This window comes from Podarcis liolepis (assembly GCF_965112155.1).
Source record: "Podarcis liolepis genome assembly, chromosome: 1".
In the NCBI taxonomy this organism is placed as follows: domain Eukaryota; kingdom Metazoa; phylum Chordata; class Lepidosauria; order Squamata; family Lacertidae; genus Podarcis; species Podarcis liolepis.
In genome coordinates this window covers 97,396,022-97,417,359 of record NC_139554.1, presented here as the reverse complement: position 1 = coordinate 97,417,359, position 21,338 = coordinate 97,396,022, and the positions used below count along the sequence as shown (strand labels likewise).

The window sequence follows — 21,338 nt, the reverse complement described above, 5'->3', positions numbered from 1 at the left end:
AGCAATGGATATAATAGCCCAAGGATGTTTTTTTTTGCACGAGGAATGCAGTGCATGCTCATTCACTGCCTCCTCCTCTTGCCTGGCTGGATTAATATCAAACCACAGTTTGCCATAACTATGGTTTGAGCTCTCATTATAAACCGGGATTGCAAACAATGCCTTGCTGGCATTCAGGAATGTTCCCTACTTACAGCTTAGTAATTGTGAAACACCTTAGGAGCAGAATATGGTAGTTCCTTTAGTTGTTTCACTTTGCTTGCTTTTTTTTTTTTTTTTTGTAGTTATGCCCAAGCCGGAATGAGAAGTCTATATTTGGTACTAATATAGGGCTGTATTTAAATTTGCTTGTCTGACTGAATGATCTCTCTCCTTGTGCATGGTTCTAGCAACTCTTCTAACCCTCTCTGGAGCAGATGAGAGGAAAGTGCTGGGGAGAAGGGGTGGGGTGGGGAGTCCTGTTGTGTAACTGGAACTCATTCTGCTTGTGCAACTACTTAGTTTAATATGGTGCAAAATTCCAAGCCCTGTTTGACTGACTAGCTGTGAAATTATTGCAAGAGCATAGTTTGCAATCCTGGTATGTAGGGAACAATCAGTCCATAGTTTCCTTGGTTCAGAGTTCCCAGCAAGCCACAGTTTGACAAACCATAAAGTACTGTATTAAGCTGGGCATATAAGGTGAAGGAACGTGCCTGCTATTTGGTGTCAAGGAGCCTAAGTGTTGTGCAGTCATTTACTCTGATGAACAGATATGTACTTTCAGGAGGGGGGGGACCACTCCACTTGTAGGACAGGAGCTTGGAACCTATGGCTCACCAGATGATGTTCCCATCATTCCTGATCATTGGCCATGTTGGTTGGGCCTAAAGGGACTTGGGAGTACAAAAACATCTGGAGCGCCACAAGTTCCATACCTGTTCAGCAGGAAAACAGTCCCCTTCTTTACGTGCACCCTCAAGAGTCTCACTCTCACACCTAACTATTGGTCATTTGCTGGACTGCAGAACTATGAGCTGACCACATAGCCTAAAGATGCTCATTTGACCTTCCAAACTGATGGAGAGGCACCAGGCCCTCTCTTCTAGGTTAATCCGACAACGCACTGCGTCAAGTAACAACACAGACTGTCTCCACCCTTGCCTCATCTCAACTCATACCAGCCCTACTGCATTTCCCCCCACCTCATCTTTTCAAAATGATATCCAAACTACATACCCACCATGCCCATCTTTGGCCCTAAGCTTATGTTTGCCTAATCAAGTATCTGATTTGCAAGCATGCATCCTGCCTCTGGTCTACAGGACAAGTGCTCTGCCAGTGCTGAATTCAGACTCTGTGGCCACCTGTTGCAAGCTAGGCCTCAGGCTGACACTGTGGGGAATAAGACACGATTTCATAAGATTTTCTACAAGCCCTATTTAGACATTCAACGCAACATATGGGACACATAAATCATGTCAGGGATTCAGGGCCATATGCAGTTATTCCACACCTAATGTCTCTGACATGCGTCATTCCTACTTCTTCTTCCACCACCACATTTCTGGAAGGGGGATCTTAAATGCATTCTAAGGAACATGTTTAAGAGGTTCCCTGAAACAAGAGTTCTCGAATGCTGGGAGAATTCTAAGCGCAATGAACCAGAGATAGGAGGGATCTCCATTCAGACCTTCTACTGAACTTGTGAAGAACGTTTGAAGCTGTAGTTGATGGAACCATGACACTGGGGGTAGAGCTAGTGTGCACTGCCTCCCTGCCCCCTTAACATGCTTTCAGGGTAGGATACCGTGTTATAGAAAGTGACTGGAAGCATGAAGTATTTATTTTAAGATCACAGATCTCATTTAAGATCTAAAGCCAGAGTATGATAAAGCCATAAGCTCTGGGGAAATTCATATCTTATTATAAAACTGGAAGCCTTGCATCATGGAATTTTGCTTAATGTGCAGTTCTGAAATCTCTTAGAATATGCAAAATATATTTAAATAAAGTGCAGTTTGTACCACATACCCTTGTAGTTCTTGCATACAGCATGCTGCACACGATTCCCTTGTCCGCATATTCCGTTATAAGGTAAACAAACTCCTTCTGAAATGATCCACTTGTAACAGACTGGGTTTTCACATGGAATAGATTCTATCAAGTGCGGGCAATTGCCAGAAGTGCCCGTGGGTTCCACAATGATGTGTCTTTGCCTCATTTTGAAACCTGGGGGCGGGGGGAGAGAGACAAAAGTGATAGCTAGGTTTCACCTGATAAGGAAGGAAAGAAGTTACATAAACTGATTGCATAACTTCCAAATTACAGTCTGTCCAAAGAAAGAACAAATACCCCTTTAAAAGTATTATTTGTAGTTGTGTTGTTGTGGTTTTCAACATGTGCCAAGCTGCATCATGAATGCTGCATAAGGTCCATGCTTTGGGATTACAGGAAAAAAGCCTTAGGCTCACGCACACCCTCCATCCCCTCACATGCTCCGATTCCTGTCACAATTTCTGATCCTAAAACAGTTTAAGGTATTAGGACCATGAGCTCCCATGTATTCAGCAAATTTGGAAGTTGGGGGGGGGGGGAGTGAATCCACTACCTACCATTCCCTGTGTGCCGGTGTCACCCCACCAAATGCCAATTCCCTGCTAGTTTCACTTCCAAACTTCATGCTGGGTGTGAAAGTCTATTCAGTGGTACAGTGGTACCTCGGGTTAAGTACTTAATTCATTCCGGAGGTCCGTTCTTAACCTGAAACTGTTCTTAACCTGAAGCACCACTTTAGCTAATGGAGCCTCCTGCTGCCACCGCGCCACCGGAGCACGATTTCTGTCCTGAAGCAAAGTTCTTAACCCGAGGTACTATTCCTGGGTTAGCGGAGTCTGTAACCTGAAGTGTATGTAATCTGAAGCGTATGTAACCTGAGGTACCACTGTAGTCTTTCGGAACCAGGAACCCTGTGCAATCTGGGTTCTGCAGACACTTTTGAATACATTCAGCTGACCATAGATTTAAAAAAAACCACAAAACCATTCAGACCTTCACACTCAACACATGAAGGTCAACAGTGAAGAGGGAAAGATGAGTCCATTAAGTGGAAGAGAGCATATGCAGTTCTGTGGCCCCTACATGAGCTTTAGCTCAGGTTCTAAGGAGACCTAAAAGCTTGCCCATGGAAATAATTAATTATTCTGCACTATGAAGCAATGAGGAGCTGATATTCCGCAGTCTTCATATCCGGCCAAACATATTGCTCTGCTTTCCTTTTGAACTGCATCAGCATCTGGCCAGTCCAGGACTTCCAAACACAACTGCCTGGGCTTACGCCTCAGGGAGGCCTCTTCAGTGCTGCCAACACAGCAGCTTGACTTCACCCCTGGAGGTGAATTCCATTGTCTCTCAAGACAGATAGATGCCAACAATTAAAGCCTGTTGGATCAGGTCAATGTCCCATCTGATCCAGCATCCTGTGGGAAGCCAACAAGCAAGATCTGAGTGCAACGGCGCTCTCGTCTCCTGCTGTTTCCAGTAACTGGTTTTCAGAAGCATACTGTCTCCAACAATGGAAATAAAGCATAGCCATCATGGTGAGCAACCACTGTGCAGCCTTATCCTCCATGAATGGGTCTAATTCTCTTTTAAAGCCATCCAATTGGTGGCCACCACTGACTCTCACTGGAGCAAGTAGCATAGTTTAACTATGCACTATGTTCATTTATTCATCTAGTACAGTATTGTCCTTGCCACCAATCAGTAGCCTCTCCAGGGTTTCAGACAGGGGATATTCTCAAACTTGCCTGGAGATGGCATGGGTCTGACTATTTATGTATTTATTTATTTAACAGAGTTTATATACTGCTTTGTTGTGAATAGAACCTGCAAGCAGTTTACAAAAAGATTTTAAAAAAACAAAAACCCTGCCAATAGAAGACAAAACAGGTATCTAAAAATATTTTTCCCCACACAAAGCTGATGCTATGCCACTGTATTACAGTCCTTTGCCTTATGCAGTTTTACGTTTTAATATAATGACCCAAATAGTTATAAAATTATTTACATAGTAAAAAAAAAATCAGGTTACACATTTCGGGCTGTGATGTCCATTGGTATCAATAAGCTGTGGAGAAACTAGCAGTCCCCACCCCACAAAACACACTGAAAATGATTAATTATAAATATAAAGTCAGCTTTTATACATTAGATTCATCCAGTTTTGTAATGTAGCAAGGCCCTACTCCTACAAAAAGCTGTTAGAAAGTGGTTCAGAACGCACCTTTTTTCCCTTGATTATCTTGGCAGTTTTCATGAATGCAAGGCCCCCATCCCAACCAGGAAGAAACCAGGCATTCAGGAGGGCATGGGATATTGCACAGTTGGGAAGCCGGGGGAGCAGGAGCGAGACACAGCTTTTTTTCAACAGGTCTAGCCACTTAAGGAAGAAAAAAGATAACAAGAGGGAGCAAAAAACACAGAGATTATTCCTTCAAATCGTGGCATGTTTTGCAATGCAGAACAAATATATTCTCAAGCAACCATTAAAATTATTTCAGAATCCAAGCTAACAACAGTGTAATCAGCACAATAATTAGTGTCCCTGATGCAGTTTAGCACTGCAGCTAAGAACAATTTGTTTAAAACGGATATAGTGTTCTTTACTTTTTTAAAAGGATCACAGCAAACTCTGTCTAATCTGGGGGTGGGGAGTGCATTTAGAAGCCCTTACTACATATGTAATCTCTAAAGCAAAAGCTCCTTCTCCTTACTTGTGTGACATTATTAGGCTGGATCTAGACACATCAAAGAAGTGTTTCAGTTTAAAGTGTTGTAAATTTAAAGAGGGAAAACGAGTAGAGACAAACGGGACTCCACGTAGCCTTCTGGTGGCAAAATGTTATATCACACATACAATGTGTATAAACACTTTTTCTTTACCAGTTTAGCTGAGTTCCAAGAGTAAAGAGCTTGATAAGGAAATATGAGATGAGCGAGATGGGGTTTTTTGTTTTTGTTTTTTTAAAGAGCCTCAGTGACTGATGGAGAGAATCAAAATGGACAGAACCTAAAACAAGGCACTCACATAGTCTAAAATGCCCTAATTACTTTAAATACTTATTCACAAACATTGAGATACAAAAGGATATTGGTAGAAATGAATGCAATTAATTTCTAAACTTTGCATCCAGTTATTGCACAATATGGAAAACACTTCTGATTGCAGAAAATGGGAGACCTGATTTTTCTGCCAAATTTCTCTACCTACTGCAGTCCACCATGCCATATATACCATATTGTTCTGCAGCATTCCCCAACCCATAGGAGACCATTTCAGAGGAAATTAGTGGAAATAAGCTAATTTGCTTTCCAGGAGTCTCCGGTATGGTTTCAGATTGTATAGTGGGCCACATGCTGAGATTCCTGCATTGCAGGGGTTGGACTAGATGACCCTGGGGCTCCCTTCCAATTCTATGGCCTTTCATGTTACATACTGGGAAAATAATGAAACCTATAATTCAGTATGAAATCTGATTTCCAAAGAAATCAAAATCTGACTTCCATGCATGTGAAAAGATAGAGCTGTGTCAATGCACAATAGTTCAGTTCTTCTGAAAAAAAGTTGCACATTGCTATAAATGTATGCAATTTTTTCCTGGTATTTATCAGTCAATTTCAATATTAGTTTTTATTTACCATGTTAGGGTAAGTTGGGTTTTTAATATTTTTTTAATTCTACATTTTTATGTGCTGAGAATTCCATTGCAAATAATTATATGGGGAAAGCTGAAATGCAGAAATGACAAGAATTAAAAGGAGTTTTAAAAACTCACAGGAATCTCTCCCCACCACCACCATAAATATCTTGTTCCTCAGGCACTTGCAGGATATTACTTCATAATCAAATGGTAATTACCCAAATTTAATTCAAAAAACTAATGAAAAGTTCTGCTTAGATGAAAAGACTGCTTTCGGAAATATTATTTTTATTTTAGAGACAATATTGCCTTTGACATATTCATTTAGGGACTACACCAAGATGGCAGAAATCCAATTCACCTTGCTTCTAAAGCAAATAGCCCTTTTCTACAGGTTCTAAAAGTCAACTGGCAGAAACTGCAAGATAAATATTAGTCAGTTTTGACCATCAAGCTATTCCCTTTCAAAGAGTCTCATGCATTTCTTAATATGCCCTTCAGCATTAGGCTTTGCAAAATAATTTATCATTCTGGTAATACACTGCCATGCAAGCCAGCAAATCGGGCTCACTGCATTTTGTCATCAAAAACGGATTCCGTTTCATCTATAAGAAAGCAATACTAGCCATGTTGTTGAAGCCATGTCACTTGTTTTGACACTGTTTTCCAATGCCTTTTGGCAGCAATCCATTTATTTTGGAGCACACCAGCAATGTAGACCACACACTATAATAAATAATGCAAGTTACTGGAGTAAGAAAAGTAGGTGAACACTTCACCTTGTGAAAAAAATTTGCAGAAATGAAATCAAAATGAAAAAAGAATGAAACACAACAGGTAAGTAATAAACTTTTATTGTAATAATACTGGAGAAATGTTCTTAGTATGAGATGCAAGCATGAGCCAGATCATATTTGTTACTGGCTTGAAGTTTTCAACCATTATCAATTCCAACCACTTGCTGAAAAATACACTGTCCCAGGATGAGTACAGCCTTGCGTGGAAGCTACAGAATGGAAAGAAACACTACAGTAAGGGGTTCTTTGCTTCCCCAAAAGGCCACAATAGAAAAACTCATATTGTGTCTGGGACTAGCTATGTGGGAATACTACCACTAAACCTCACAGTAATCTTTGGTGGAACAGGAGTTTCAATATGCTCACAGAATTCAACTGTCTGCAAACATTTATTCAAGAGAAGCTGTGTGGTTTTGTGGGGGGCAGGGTTGGTGGGTTTGTTGTTGTTGTTGTTTTGAAGTGAAGGGACTGGTCTCAGTGAGCAACCTTGGCACAGAGAACACACAAAACCTCTGATTCAGGGGCATGAGCAAAACACAACAACACAACACTTTAAACATTCCAAATGGGTCAGTCTCAATGTATCCGTTCCTCCTTATCTGTCCTTCTTCAAAGATAGTCATCTTCTGAAACATGCAAGTATGAATGTATGCTCAACCAATTACAGTGGTGCCCCGCAAGACGAATGCCTCGCAAGATGAAAAACTCGCTAGACGAAAGGGTTTTGCGGTTTTTGAGCTGCTTTGCAAGACGAATTTCCCTATGGGCTTGCTTCGCAAGACGAAAACGTCTTGCAAGTTTGTTTCCTTTTTCTTAACACCATTAATACAGTTGCGACTTGACTTCGAGGAGCAACTCATAGCACGCAGTGTGGTAGCCTTTTTTGAGGTTTTTGGTGATTTTTGAAGCTTTTCCAAAACTTTCCCGACACGTGCTTCGCAAGACGAAAAATTCGCTAGACAAAAAAACTCGCGGAACGAATTAATTTCGTCTTGCGAGGCACCACTGTAATAAACAAGAACTAACATTCCTTTTGCATTCTTAATACCTGTCAGATTCTCTGATGAGCAGGCATTTAAGAGTCTGCAAGATGAATGCAAACACAACCATAAGCTTGCTATCAAAATCCTATTATTATTATTTCCTAGTCTTTGGTTCTCATCTCTCTCTATATATGGGAATATCTAAGTATTATAAGGATGGAGTTTCTTCCAGGAGTGCATGGATCTGATCTGCAACCACCCACTTAAGAACTTTGCCCAAGAAGGAGAGATTAGCAGCTGGCTGGTAGTTACTTAGATCTTCTAAATATAGGGAGGGTTTTTTGTGGAGTGGTTTTACCATGAGCTTCTTCAAGCATGCAGGACCCCCCACTCAGAAGGAGACATTAATCACCTCCCTGGTCCAGACAGGGAGTGATATGAAAAGAGCTTTTTCACTCATGGAAGAGCAGAACTGTATCCAATCCAATAAGCTTTCTTTCCTTCAGGTTACCTGAGTTAATTACCAGCTATTCCTAAGCTCAGTTGTTGTTTTTTAAATCATTTTTACTTTTATAAACATAACACTGCTGTTAAATGCAATCTGTCATGCCTCTCAGAACATTACACATTGTAGCTTTTATATTCAATCCATCCATTTGTAACATTTACTTTACCCCACAATACTAGTGTTGTGATTGAAAATTCTACAGCACTCTACCTAAGATGATAAATTCAATTAGGGGAAAAAGAGCTGATTTTCTGTAGGCTTGCACTTGAATGCTTGATACAAGAGGGATGAACTCAACAATACTGAACACCAGGTTTTACAAAAAGCAGCTACTTAGTAAAATTAACTGAACTGCCATGCTGGGTCAGTAGGCTTTAACTACTTACATCTTCACACTCTCATGTCGATGGAGACAACAACATTAAGCAATTACAGGCCATGCACAAATGGATGCATTCTTTACTGGCAATAATTAAGTTCTCTCACAGCCATTTGTCACTCTCTTAGGAAGTGGATTATATTTTCTCATGGATCTTTAACTTTATGCTCCCTACAGACTGAGAAGAAAACAAGCATTTTGAAGAATTCAGAGCTAGGTTGGAGAGCTTTCCAAACACCTACAAATAAATTTGAATGGATGTAAGAAAATGGGAACTTCAGGACAGATTGTCCTTCAAGATGGCTATTGGATTTGACATCCCTACAGCCAATATTAAACTCTGAGGGCAATGCATCTTGATATCCACCAAAAGTTAAGCCTAATATCCAGCAGAAGCCTATGGAATTGTTACCTGAGTTCAATATAGGAACAGTGTCTATTTATTATTATTTTTAAATCTCTTTTTGCATAGGTTACAATCTACAAACCACTTACGCTAATGTCCTTTAGCCATCAATATACCTACTTGTGAATCACATTATTGTGTCCTTTCACCACTGTTATAAATTGGCAGGGGGGAAATGATGGATCTCGAGTTATAATATGAAATATTGTCTCTCAGACAACAGGCACAAATTAGTAAAGAGCTGGCAAATCATGTTTGGCTTAACTGGTATAAATGAACTGATCATTTAAAACAAATGATGGTCCCAATTACAGATGCAAGATTGCAATATTTATTCACCTTTAGCAAGGCAGTGGCATTGATCTTCCGAGAAGATAAGACAAATTAGCATCCCTTTGGACCATTCACCAAGTTTGTAAATGAAAAATAAATTCCTTACAATCTAATCTCAATCAATAGAGCAAGTGCATTCAGGAAAATAAGCTTGGAAAATACCACTGGAGTCTGATCATGAAAGATATGGTATCTCCAAGACCCGCTGATTGGGACCATGCATGAAGATACTTCTATGGTTACAGTAATGAACTAACTACCAATCTGTGGGAGCATGAACTGTTGTGTCAGAAGCAGCTGCAGTTGGCTGCTCAGAGAATGGAGGGGCCTGGGAATTGACTACAATGCAGAGGTGTAAATGTTTAAATAAACATGGCCAAGTTCACCCAACCTTTTCCATCTTGCCTCTTTATTTCTCTGTGTGGTTGCAAAACTTGCAACCTTGGCCCAATTAAGTTGCGATGGGAGGCTTGCAAAAGAAAAATGATGCAATGAGTGGGGGGTGCCACAGTAGGGTTTGTACAAAGCTGAGCACCAACAAGAGACTACTGCAAATGTTACCATTATTGCATAGGGCAGTGATGGCCAAACTTGGCCCTCCAGCTGTTTAGGGACTACAACTCCCATCATCCCTAGCTAACAGGACCAGTGGTCAGGGATGATGGGAACTGTAGTCCAAAAACAGCTGGAGAACCAAGTTTGGCCATCACTGGCATAGGGTATTCATTGTAGGTAAAGGTGCTTTTGGCTTGTTTCTCATGATAGCTCTAAAAGACTTGCCAGTCCCAAAGGGTAAAGTAAGGAAGGATCTAGAAACACTAGAAGAAGCCACATGGGAGCCAGCAGTGAGCCACAGAAAAATATTGTGTTTATGATAGAACCAGAAACAATAGAATACAGAAGGAAAGTCAGAAAATGCAGCAAAATGAAGATGGTTATTTGCTCTAAAAATATGCTTATTCAGAGTGGTGCTTTTTGGGGGGTGGGGGGGCTTGTTCCTTCCACTTTAAGAAGATCCATAATGTTTGAAAACCAGAAATGTTCCACTTGTGTGATTACCAATCTTTTTCATCCTTTCATGAATTTAAACCCTTCTATTTATGAATGTGAAGCATTGCAGCTGTACACCCCAAAGATCTGAGAAGAATCCTTTTCTGTCTTGTGTCAAAGGCTCTCCAACAAAGATCTCAGCTGTTACATATTTATCATCCCATTATGTGGCTTTAATCTCACCAATTTGACTCACAGAAATGTTTGGTGGAGAACCTATGGATCCCAACAATGTAAATTTCACACCACCAGGTTAGAATATATTTATTCCCTGCTGTTTATATTTATTCCCATCCTTTATCAAGTAAATTAGGTCATTCAGGAGAAATATTTATTTTGTACTAACCATTTCCTTTGGGCAGGGGAGGGGGGAATCAATACACTAGATCAGTAGCTCTGTATGTTATCCTGTGACAGGCCTGCTCCCTCTCTCTGAGCAAACAAAGGTCTAAAATCTTACTTACTGTATCACCATCTTAAGATTTCTTGAAGTGCCCTTTAGATATACCTCCAGCTGTGTGAAAGCTGCTGTTTTTTGAATCAATCCCATGCAACTATGGGCTGTATCTGAATCACACAGCGACATGTCCAGGGTCCAGTCATGTGGGTCTTTCTCACAGAATCAATATCATACATTTGACTCTCGAAACCAGCTCTGCTGGCATGGTTGCAGCTGTGAGACATAGCCCCAGTCCCATGTGATAAGTTCATGAAAGAGCTGCTGTCACACAGCTGGAAATTCACTTCAAGGACACTTGGCTAATTAATGCAGTGGACTTGGGTCACACTTTAGCCTACAGTGGCTTGTAGCATTTAAGTGATCACTGTTTTCTTCTGCTTCTTACATTTGAAAAGAGAGCGAGAGAGAGAGAATATGAAAAAGAGAAATATACAAAGGAAACACAGAGAGCCATTTAGTTCAAAATTAAAGGTGGGTCTCTAGTAGATGTCAGCAGTGGAACCCACATCTGAAACCACTGAAGGTCCAATGTAGACATTACAGTTCTAATCTGAGTGTCACTCCTAGACACTAAACTTATATTTGATCCAGGCAAATTAAGCCCAAAGCCTACAAATTTCAATTGGATAATTAAATAAATATTTAAGCCTCTCTCACCAGAATCAGTGGAATTCAAAAGGGTTTACACAGCTGGTGACAACTTCTCTTCTAAATGAACTAAATTTTAGAAACTTTCTGTATGTTCTTTGAACTCAGCGAGTTACCTGGATCACACATTAGGTCTTAACTTATATCCAAGTATGAAAAGCACTCAAAGGAATAGTCCTGCCTTTGGAGAATGCAACCAGTGAGACTGCCCTAATGGAGATGATAAGACTACAACAGTGCAAATGAGAATCAAGTGCTTGCATTACGCCCCACCCCACGCGCGGCTGAAGGTCGGTTTTGTTCTGTTACTGTAGTCAAGTATTCATACAGCTAATATATGCCAATGTATTGTTTCTATATAATTTGATCAACAGAACAGACAGGTGAGAGTTAAAATCAGAGTTAAGGCTATATCATGGAGGGCTGCCGGGTCAGTTGGGCAGGGTCAGATATACTTTTGCAGGTTTCTGTGATTCCAAAAAGCCTAGTGAGCCCCATGTTTAACCTCCGCACCTTTTGTATTCCTTAATTAAAGCAATAGGCTTTATACAGAGAATTTGGTATGTGGTTCCCTCTACAGGTACTTCAGCAATGGTAGGACCTTGGGCTTTATTTTTCAATCTGGCCGCGCTCTGCACTATCTGTCAGTTCTTTGTTCTCCACAGACTTCCATGAGGCAGGAAAACTCTATTAACTTTTGAACCCTTACTCATGACTTTGCCAAAGCAATGCAGGATTGCACTCCACAATACACCCGAACAAAGTACATTGCAAAAATTGGAAATAAAGACAGTATATGATATGTTTCTTGGGTGTGTGTGTGTGTGTGTGTGTGTGTGAGAAGGAAAGTGTCAATTTTTAGCACTTTTAAATTTGTTGTACCTATGGCATCTTTTTAGATTGGTTGGAAATACGGCACACTCATGGAATTAATCAGGAAGATCGTGTACGCCAAGCTTCAAGCTTCAAATAGCTCAACCGCTGCCATTTTTATGAACCTTTAGAATCTTGAGTCTTGTAATGGTGGAAAGTTGTTTTTCCTGCTTGCCTTAACTACAGGGCCACTCTTGTATGCCTGTCATTTTAATATAGTGAAGTGGATGGGTGAACTAGTCTTTATAGTTGCAGGACTCTCAAGTGAAACAGCTCTCCAGTATTTCCAGTTTAAAACACAATAAACATTTGATTAAAGTTACTTACCCAGATAAATGCATGGAAATTAACCAATGCCAATATGCCAGGATTTCATAATTAATTTCCAGCATTCCAGAAGCTGGCTGTTTGGGAACGCTTTTAATAGCTTAAAACTGGAAAATACCAAAGCCTTACTTTATGCCTTTGATAAAGCAAATAAACCTGGTTTTCCTAGTTTCTTTGTGTCAATCCATTCCCCCCTTACTTTCAAGTGGGTAGTAAGTTTCTGAAAATTTAGGGGAAACAAAGAATGTGTCACAAGGGCAGCTATGTGTAGAAAAGAAATTGAGGCAAGGGCAATCCAGACAACCCCAAAAGCCATAGAAAGCAACTGATGTTACAGAGAAAGTAGCATCACTTAATGAAGATGCCTCTTGCAAATGATCTGCTGTATTTGTGGGAGGCTCAAACAGGTGACAAAAACAAATCCTTCTACATAGTGACAGAACAGATATCCTCCTTCAAACTGACGGCATAGATAATCAGCTTGCAGCAGGTGGACTGCTCAAGAGGGATGATGAGGGCAAACCATCTGCCCTAAGATAGACTTGCTTTGCCTTTGTAAACAAGTCAGTCCTCAGCTGTGATGCCACGCTCTTGCTATCTTACATCTCTGTACAAAGCCATATTTTGCAGGAGCAGTAGGCATAGTGAAGAAAATAGACAAAGATAAATTATTCATCAGGCATCTGTCTATCCACTTGCTTTTCTTCTGAATATAGAAAAATATTTGGTTCTTGGACCTACTGCAGAGAGAGAAAGGAAAAGGAAAGGGGATAGGAGAAACAAACCTTTCTGACAGTTGTCTATTGTGAGAACTGTTTGAAAGTGGCATCTCCAATTTTCCCTTTACAATTTATCTATCTATCTGTTATGAAAACCAGGGTATAAATTGGAACTTCAAAAATGTTTACGGGCTTCCCCATATTCTAGTCTGACTCTTCCACTGCAGTGAGTGGTAAAGCCTTTGAGTACACCATTAGCTTCTCATTTGTGCATGAAAGGGACAGCCAAATTGTCATCCATTCTGGATCCTTTAGAATCGACAGCATAGATCAGGGGTTGTCAACCTGTTTGGTCCATGAGCACATTTGCAAAACAGAAAATAGTTGCAAGCATCACACACACACACACACACAACCAATTCTATTGGCAATAAGAGAATGCCTCTTTCAAGCCTAATTTCAGAAAGGGGAGGACACCCCCTAGGCACCATGGGCAGCTCCTACAGGCGCATGTGTGCCCCTGTGCACCACCTTGGAAACCCCTGGCATAAATGTGCAAGCAAATAATGCTACCTCCAAGGCTCTACACTTCTAATTGTAGAATCTGGAACCCTATATCCAGCATTTCACTGCAGTACAACCTCAACCTTCTTTTCATCATTTCATACCAATTATTTATTTATAGGTAATACAAGTAATTTCTAGCATACCTTCCTTTAACTTGTGTGTTTCCTCCAGTGTGATCTGGGCACAGTATACTTCCCGGACCTGTACCCCGCCTCCACAAAGGGCTGAGTGCTTATGGTGTCGGGGGTCCTGCTGTTCTAGGAGGAGAGTGACGTCACATCCTTTCCATTCAGATGTTCTCCATGAATATCTTGCAGAAAATCACAAACATTAATTCATGTAGAAACGTGTTTGTTATAAGTAGCTAACAAATTATTGAGGCTGCAATCCTAAAGACACTTGTTGGGAATAAATCCCATCAAACACAAAAGGACTTACTTTGGATTCCTCTGCACGTCTCGGTACTCCCCAAATCAAAACGCAACTGCCAGAAAAATTGCTAAGGGAATAAAATTCCCACAATACTTATAGTTTATCTGTAAATAAGAAAAGCTATACATTTTTCTTTCTTTTTAAAAATAACTCTGAAGCCTGATGAAAACACTTTAAAGGACTGAACAGAATCCAGCTGGTGCCTTTGTGCTCAAGAAAGGGGCTTTTGATCCAGTGGTTGCTGTCATTAATAGATGAGGGACAATATTTGTCCATTCGTTCTCCCCTCCGCAGTCTTCAGTACCACCCAAAACAGTTTCATGATATTAGGATACACATTCAGGCATGCTCCATTTCAGTGTGAATTAAACAATTATACTTAACATGAATGACATGGGGGACTTTGTCAAAAGCCTTGAAATCAAGAGACACTACGTCCACAGCATTCCCCTGGATCCACTAAGCTTGTAACTAAACTATCAAAAAAAGAAATGAGATTTGTCTGGCATGACTTATTTTTGAGAAACCCATGATGGGTCTTAATAATCACAGCAGCCTTTTTTAAGTGCTCACTGATCAACTGTTTAATTATCTGTTCTAGGATCTTTCCTGGTATCAATGTTCACTGGTCAATCAAACTCACTGGTCAGTAGTTACCTAGGTCTTCTTTGTTTGCCCACTTTCAGTCCTCAGGGACCTCACCTGTTCTCCAAAAATTCTCAAAGATTATAGGCTCTGAGATTACACCTGCAAGCTCCTTTAGTACCCCGGGGTGCAGCTCATCTGGCCCTGGAGATCTGAATTCATTTAAAATAGCTAGGTGTTCCCTTACCACCAACAGGCAACCAAAAACACCAACTCAATTCCACACACTTTCTTCATATCCCAATAAACAGGAAACTACTAGTGCTGCCATTGGTTTCATTTTGCTTCTTCAAAATATTTGTATTCCATAATTTAACTACGGTGGCCTTTATGGCACTTGACAAAGTCAATTTAAAACACTATAATATATCATCTATAAATGGGCTAAAGAGGCAGGGAGTAATAAGGTACGCAGCAATTAAAAAGCAGCGAAATTACCATTAAAAGCTGAAGAAAACAATGCAAACTTTGCCTGAGATTTAAGCAGTAATAGTGTAATAAAATATAACATAAATCTCAGGCTACATAAATATATGTGTGTAAAATGCACAGACACCCTTTTAACAGCCCTGGGTAATACTAGGTGGACTCAGTTCGACCCAGGGTGATCTGGGATTCCTTCAACCGAATCCAGGTAAATCCCAGGTCAACCAGAATCGCTTTGGGATCTGGCTCAATCTGTTGCACACCATTGGTGCTACTATTGATTAATTATTATGAGCACCAGTGTTTCAGACTGTCTTTCATAAAGTAAAATATTCCAACCAATTATTCCAGACTCAAATTATTTACAAAAAAATAATAATGGAAAATGAAGTTGATGCTTACACTTCTCAGCATCAGCTTAAGTTATCCAAACTATCAGTGTCTATTTTGAAAGGTCTTTAGAATTCTGTTCTGCATGGAGATGCTTACAAAAATACTGATTACTTCTAATTCACAGTACTTTTTAGATGAACTGTCATTCTCTCATTTAAATACACACTGTTTTGTGTGCAGTTGGGAAGACAGACAAAATTTATTATTAGGAAAAAGAAAAGAACAAACAAAGGAACAGAATCTCTGCAAGACAGCCTTCTTACATGACAAATATGACATTGTCCTCCCACAATGCATAAAATCAGAATAGGAGGTGTAACTTTTCGTAGGTGTAACTTTAAAAAAAAACACACCCTTCCTTAATGTGGCTTATCTTTTCTTCCATACAGACAATTTCAATTCTGAAGTAGTTAGCTGAACAGCAACAAGGCAAAGTACTGTGTTTTGTTTCCCATCACATTAATGTCACATTTCTCAGGGCTAAATGGAAACTGATTTATAACATCAAATGCTTAAGGGCAGGTACACACTCTCATTTAGTCACTAACAACTCTTGCTTTAAGTAGATGTGTGTTGATTTAAATTAGTGTTTAGGCAAATAAGCAAAGAATCACTGCAGATGTGAACACCACTGAAAATGTTTAGCATTGCTAAAGCACAGACGGACAGCAGAATCAGGGCTGTGTGGCACATTTCTAAACCAGAAAGAGAAAAACATTAAAATGGTACAACAAAGTTTAGGCTGAAATCCTATACGCCATGGGAGAACATCTCAAGGGGCCTTAAGAGTATGGAGAGTGAACTTTGTGGGTGAAGAAGAAGGTATGCCCACAGAAGCATCCTCTTTTCAGCTGTGGAAACATCTGCAGGTGTTTCCTCTCCTCCACTGCCAGTGCTCTGATGAAGGAGACAGTAAAAGGGAGGTGTTCTAGGGACCTGTCTCAAGGTGGATCCATGGAGGCTTCAGATTTGCTGGATGCAAAGCCCTCCCTCTCCTGCAATGTGCTGAAACTCAGGTAGGCGCCATTGCCATTATAAGAGAGCAGGGGAGGCATTCATGTTGAGTTCCGACACCTATTTTTTTAAGAAAAATAGCACTGCTGGTGCTGACCAGCAAAGCACAAACAAGGAAGGAAGTCTGGGCATGATTCTTTATGTTTGGTTAACTGAATTTTCATATAACAAGTGGGTGGATAGCGGGACCCGTGTGTATATGACAAAAGTAAGCAGAGAAGCACTTTCTAGTTATCCCACAAGTGTGGAATATTGATGTAGATCTGTTTCAATCTCTCCATGCCCCTCAACCGGAAAGGAAAGAAATGCCAGAAAAAAACATAGCTATGAGGTTGGAATGTCATATAGAGTGGTTCTGTGTCATACAGAGGATAGTCTTCTGAAGTCATCCTCTAGCTGAAGTGCTGTCTGGCCCAAGTCTGATGATGATCATGATTATTCTCTGCTCATCTGACTGGGTTCTTTTTAAAGACTAAGTAGCATAAGAAGGGAGAGCAGGTTAGCACTTGGACAGCAGACTTGGCACCTAATCACAGTCTTGCTTACTCCAGTGCATTTCTATTTATCATAATTATTTATAAAGTGGCATCTACACATATGCACGTTTATGCAAATCTGTACCCTTCTTTTTTAGTGATGCGTTTCATCTTTGGGGTGATGTGCAAGTGGCCACCCATACAACACATCAGACACAACAAAATACTTCAACCTTGGACCATTGTTCATGCCTCATATTTTATGTCTCCTGCTACTGATAAAAATTGTAGGAAGATGCTGCAGATACAAATCTCTTTCCTCACTCCTTAGCTGGCAGCTGGTATATTTCAGTCACATGACTGTCATGCGTAACAACGCATTGTGCACAGAGAACAAAATCAGTCATGCAATCTACCCTTTTGTCTTACTGATTGACATGAATTGGGGATGGAAAAGTAAAAATCAGCATACAAGAGCTCTCCCGCCCCCCACAAGATCTAATCAAGCAACAAATGTAAGTGCCCTCTCTCTTCTACTGATAGCAAGACATACATGGATGATGAGCAGGTTGCTGATTTTAAAGTAACACAATTGTATAGTGCACACCACATTCAGGACCTCTGCACTGTTTTTCTCCCCTCAGAAAGATTTCGTAAGTATTACACCACCTGCTTCAGAAGAGCCAGGAGCAGATAGCGAAATTCAGGGCTCTTTTCAATACAACAATAATCTAAGTATATGAAACTTTAAAAAGGCACTTGAAACTACAACCACTCAAGAAAAACTTCTACCATTATGATAGAATGAAGACTCTTGAAGCTAAATCACCAGATAGAAATTAAAGAAATGAACTAAATACGAGCACTAAGCTCAACAATGATATGACCAATCCTAAGGAAATATATCTATGATAGGGTAGCCATACATAGCCAGAACAGGGCAGTGTGAAACAATGTCTGGGCGGAAATTGCCGAAATGTTTGGGAAAATCCAGGTGTCTTGCAAAACTAAGAAAAGCCCAACAACTTTGTCCAAAGAAAACCAAAACTAAACTTAATGTGTCCAAAATTTCAGTTTTTGAAATATGGCAACCACTAATCTATGATAAGAGCAGAAGTCACTTCTATGACTATCAGCTACAAACTTGTCTGCAAAGGATCCAACCCCTTGCCTGCATACAATACAGTATATGCACAGTTGTGCATATTAGAAACTGCAGGGTGGGGTGAGGTGGGGGTGGAAGTATAGAAATCATTTTGAGCATGCTCCTCTCTGCACTTGGCTGGGTGGCTCAGAAAATGACCACATTGTCTTCCTTATACGCCTTTGCAAAGCATAGATGCCCAGCATGCTGCTGTAGCAGCTTCCATTCTGTAAACATGAATCTGCATGGCTTGAAACCCATAAATCTAACATTACTGTCTGAAAACAGTGCAGCTGAACCACCCTGCTACATGACCAGCCGCTATATGTGATTGCTGTTTGTTTGTTTGGTTGGTTGGTTGGTTGGTTGATCATGTCAAACTGCGTAGCAGGTTTCAATTAAATACCCCTTTCTGTTCTCCCACTTTCTGCAAACGAGTAGCTAGATTTCTAGCCTACTACACAAACCTTCAATTACATTCAAATCCTAATGTGAAACTTTCATCTTGACAAACTTCACATTTCCCTGGGGACACTTTCAGACATAGCAACAAACCATAGTTCGTCATAACAAGAAGACAATGCAGTAAGTCAAGACTGCACACACTTTCCTGTACGCATGGAATATTAAGTTCCTGGTCAACTTCCCACCAGGTACCCTGAAGATCTGGAGCTGGATTTTACATGGCCACAACCTCCCCTTTGATGCCTCTGTCCCTTCTGCCCACCTTCTGTATCACCAATAGGGCTGTCACGACTGATGCTGGCTGGGAACAGGAACAGGAATAAAAGAGGCAGACAGCAGAGAGCAGCTTACCAAAAGCTGTTGACTTCCTGTCCCTATAACACAGGAGCAATGATGTCAGATGACCTGTTTTTGCCTGAACAGCTTGCTCAGTGCTCTCCTAGCATTGACAAGCAACTAATAGTTGGTTATTGGCAAGCACTGTGCAAGACGCTTTGCAGGCACCGCCAATCAGCTGACCAATCAGCAAAGCATCTTTCATCCAAAACCCACCTTGACCTGACATACACCTGATGATTTAGTTCTGTGGGCTGGCAGTCCCACCCAGGACCATCTAAGATGGTCTAAGACAAGCAATTTATGTGGCTGTATTTCAAGTCACTCTTGCTTTCGGCGCTGACAGAGGGAATGGAGAGAGTAAAAATGGGGTTCTCTTTAAAAGATGCCACAGAGGGAGTCAGAGAGAGTGCACATGCATGCACATGTACAGACATACACACAGATGTACAGACAAATCTGCACTGAGGCATGCCCTCACTGGGCCACAGGCCAAGCAAGTGATACCAGATGAACAAAAATTACTAAACCATCCAATGTATTTGAGGTTCAGACTCTCTTTGAATAAAGGAAAAGGGAAGGCAAGGATGTTTAACAGACCACTGTATTTTAATATTTCATTGGAAGCTGCCCAGAGTGTCTGGGGAAACCCAGCCAGATGGCTGGGATATTATTATTATTATTATTATTATTATTATTATTATTATTATTATTATTATTATTGAATCTACCTTGGACATGGATGAGCACGATCACCTCCTCCAACATTGCAGGCTTCCCTTTCTTCTGTTTCAGGACATTCCCGGCCGGCTCCTACAGCAACATGCTTTATACTCCGAGTTCTAATTCGGTATCCTGGTGAGAGATCCCCTGAGTGACAAGTCTTTGAACAGGAGCTCCATGAAGACCAATCTGATGTTTCACAGTCTTTAGGCATAACACAGGACTGAAAGGTCAAAGGGATGGTTTCTTGCACACAAAGGCTGTGATAAGAAAGTATTTTGTTAACAATACCACAACAACCCTGAAGCATACTCTCTTATACCTGGTCTGTGATTAAACAGAAGCAGGAAGACTATGAGCATTCCGTAATAGCCAGATCTGCAAATTACATTTTACCAAGCCTCCATTGGGAAAAGAGAAACCCAAGAAATTCCAGGGCCATGGCAAAAGCAACAACTGCATGGCTGGTTAAAATTCATGTTTATTTAAAATTATGTAAGTCCACAGCTAGCTTGTAAGGGTGCTAGCATTCCCCTTCCACTCTCAACTTCAGGGATGCTACTTGCAACTGTTTGCATGGCAAAGCCAAGGCACTACTTGCAAACTTTAAACAACCTAGGCAAAAGTTGCATGCAAATGCCATATAGAAGACACCTCCATTAATGTGTTTATTCCCCAAGTAAATAAATAAATATCTAAATCATAAATTTCATGAAATGAAAGATAAGCTGAAACGCCCCCTTTCTTCATAATGTCTCACGGCGCTACATTTTAAAAACAGGATCACAGTGTTTAATTACCCATAATGTGAGGTTAATTACACTAAATGTAGCATAAAATTGCAAAGGTACTAAAGGGTTGTTTCTGCTTTGCAGATGGAAAACTAATTTAATTGATAGTTGGTCCATGTGAATATCTGAATAGGATCTTTCAGGTATTTTATTTGGATACATTATTAGGAGGGGTGCTATTACTAGGTGGCATGAACATGCCAACAGAGGTGACCACAAAAGTGATTGCCCCTGTTTGAGTGCTTGCAGCTTAGTATCAAGGCAAATGGGATGGACAGGTCCCATCTGAGCTCAGTATAGCAAATCTCACCACTGCTGCTACCTCCCATTCCATTGCTTCAAGGCCTGGTAACTGACCCTGGATCACGCAAAGGAGGCAGAATCAGGGATGGGCATGGACAGAACCCAAGTGGAGTGTCTTTTTCCACCAGGGACTGCACTGGGAATGCCAATCCCCAGTAGAAAAATGACACTACTACCATCCATATCTCATCCAAAGAAACAACTTTCCACATTCCTATTCCCAATGTGGTAAAGGAAAATGGTACTGCCAATTTAAAAGGAATGTAAATTGGTGAAGCTATTTTAACAGTTTTCTTTTCCATCTGCGAACCATGTTGCAAGTTTAACTGGTATCTGTTGAAGCCAACTACCAAAACTCTTGTGCAAACAAGATTAAGACAAGCTATATCTTTGAACCCAAGTACTCTTTCTCTAACCAATAAAAAAGATCAACTTTTCGCCTAACCAACACCCCTTTAT

General features: G+C 40.5%; 1 protein-coding gene across 4 annotated transcripts in view; it reads right to left on the bottom strand.

Annotated features, from left to right (window-relative positions):
• THSD7B (thrombospondin type 1 domain containing 7B) overlaps nt 1-21,338 on the bottom strand; it is a 413,810-nt gene that overhangs the window by 192,684 nt on the left and 199,788 nt on the right. For all 4 annotated transcript variants that reach the window (XM_083493189.1, XM_083493188.1, XM_083493191.1 and 1 more), the window contains 4 exons: nt 19,794-20,045; nt 13,875-14,041; nt 4,265-4,420; nt 2,014-2,211 (listed from right to left, as the gene is read on the bottom strand). In XM_083493189.1, coding sequence (XP_083349315.1) covers nt 2,014-2,211; nt 4,265-4,420; nt 13,875-14,041; nt 19,794-20,045 — 773 coding nt within the window. The remainder of the gene's footprint in view (nt 1-2,013; nt 2,212-4,264; nt 4,421-13,874; nt 14,042-19,793; nt 20,046-21,338) is intronic.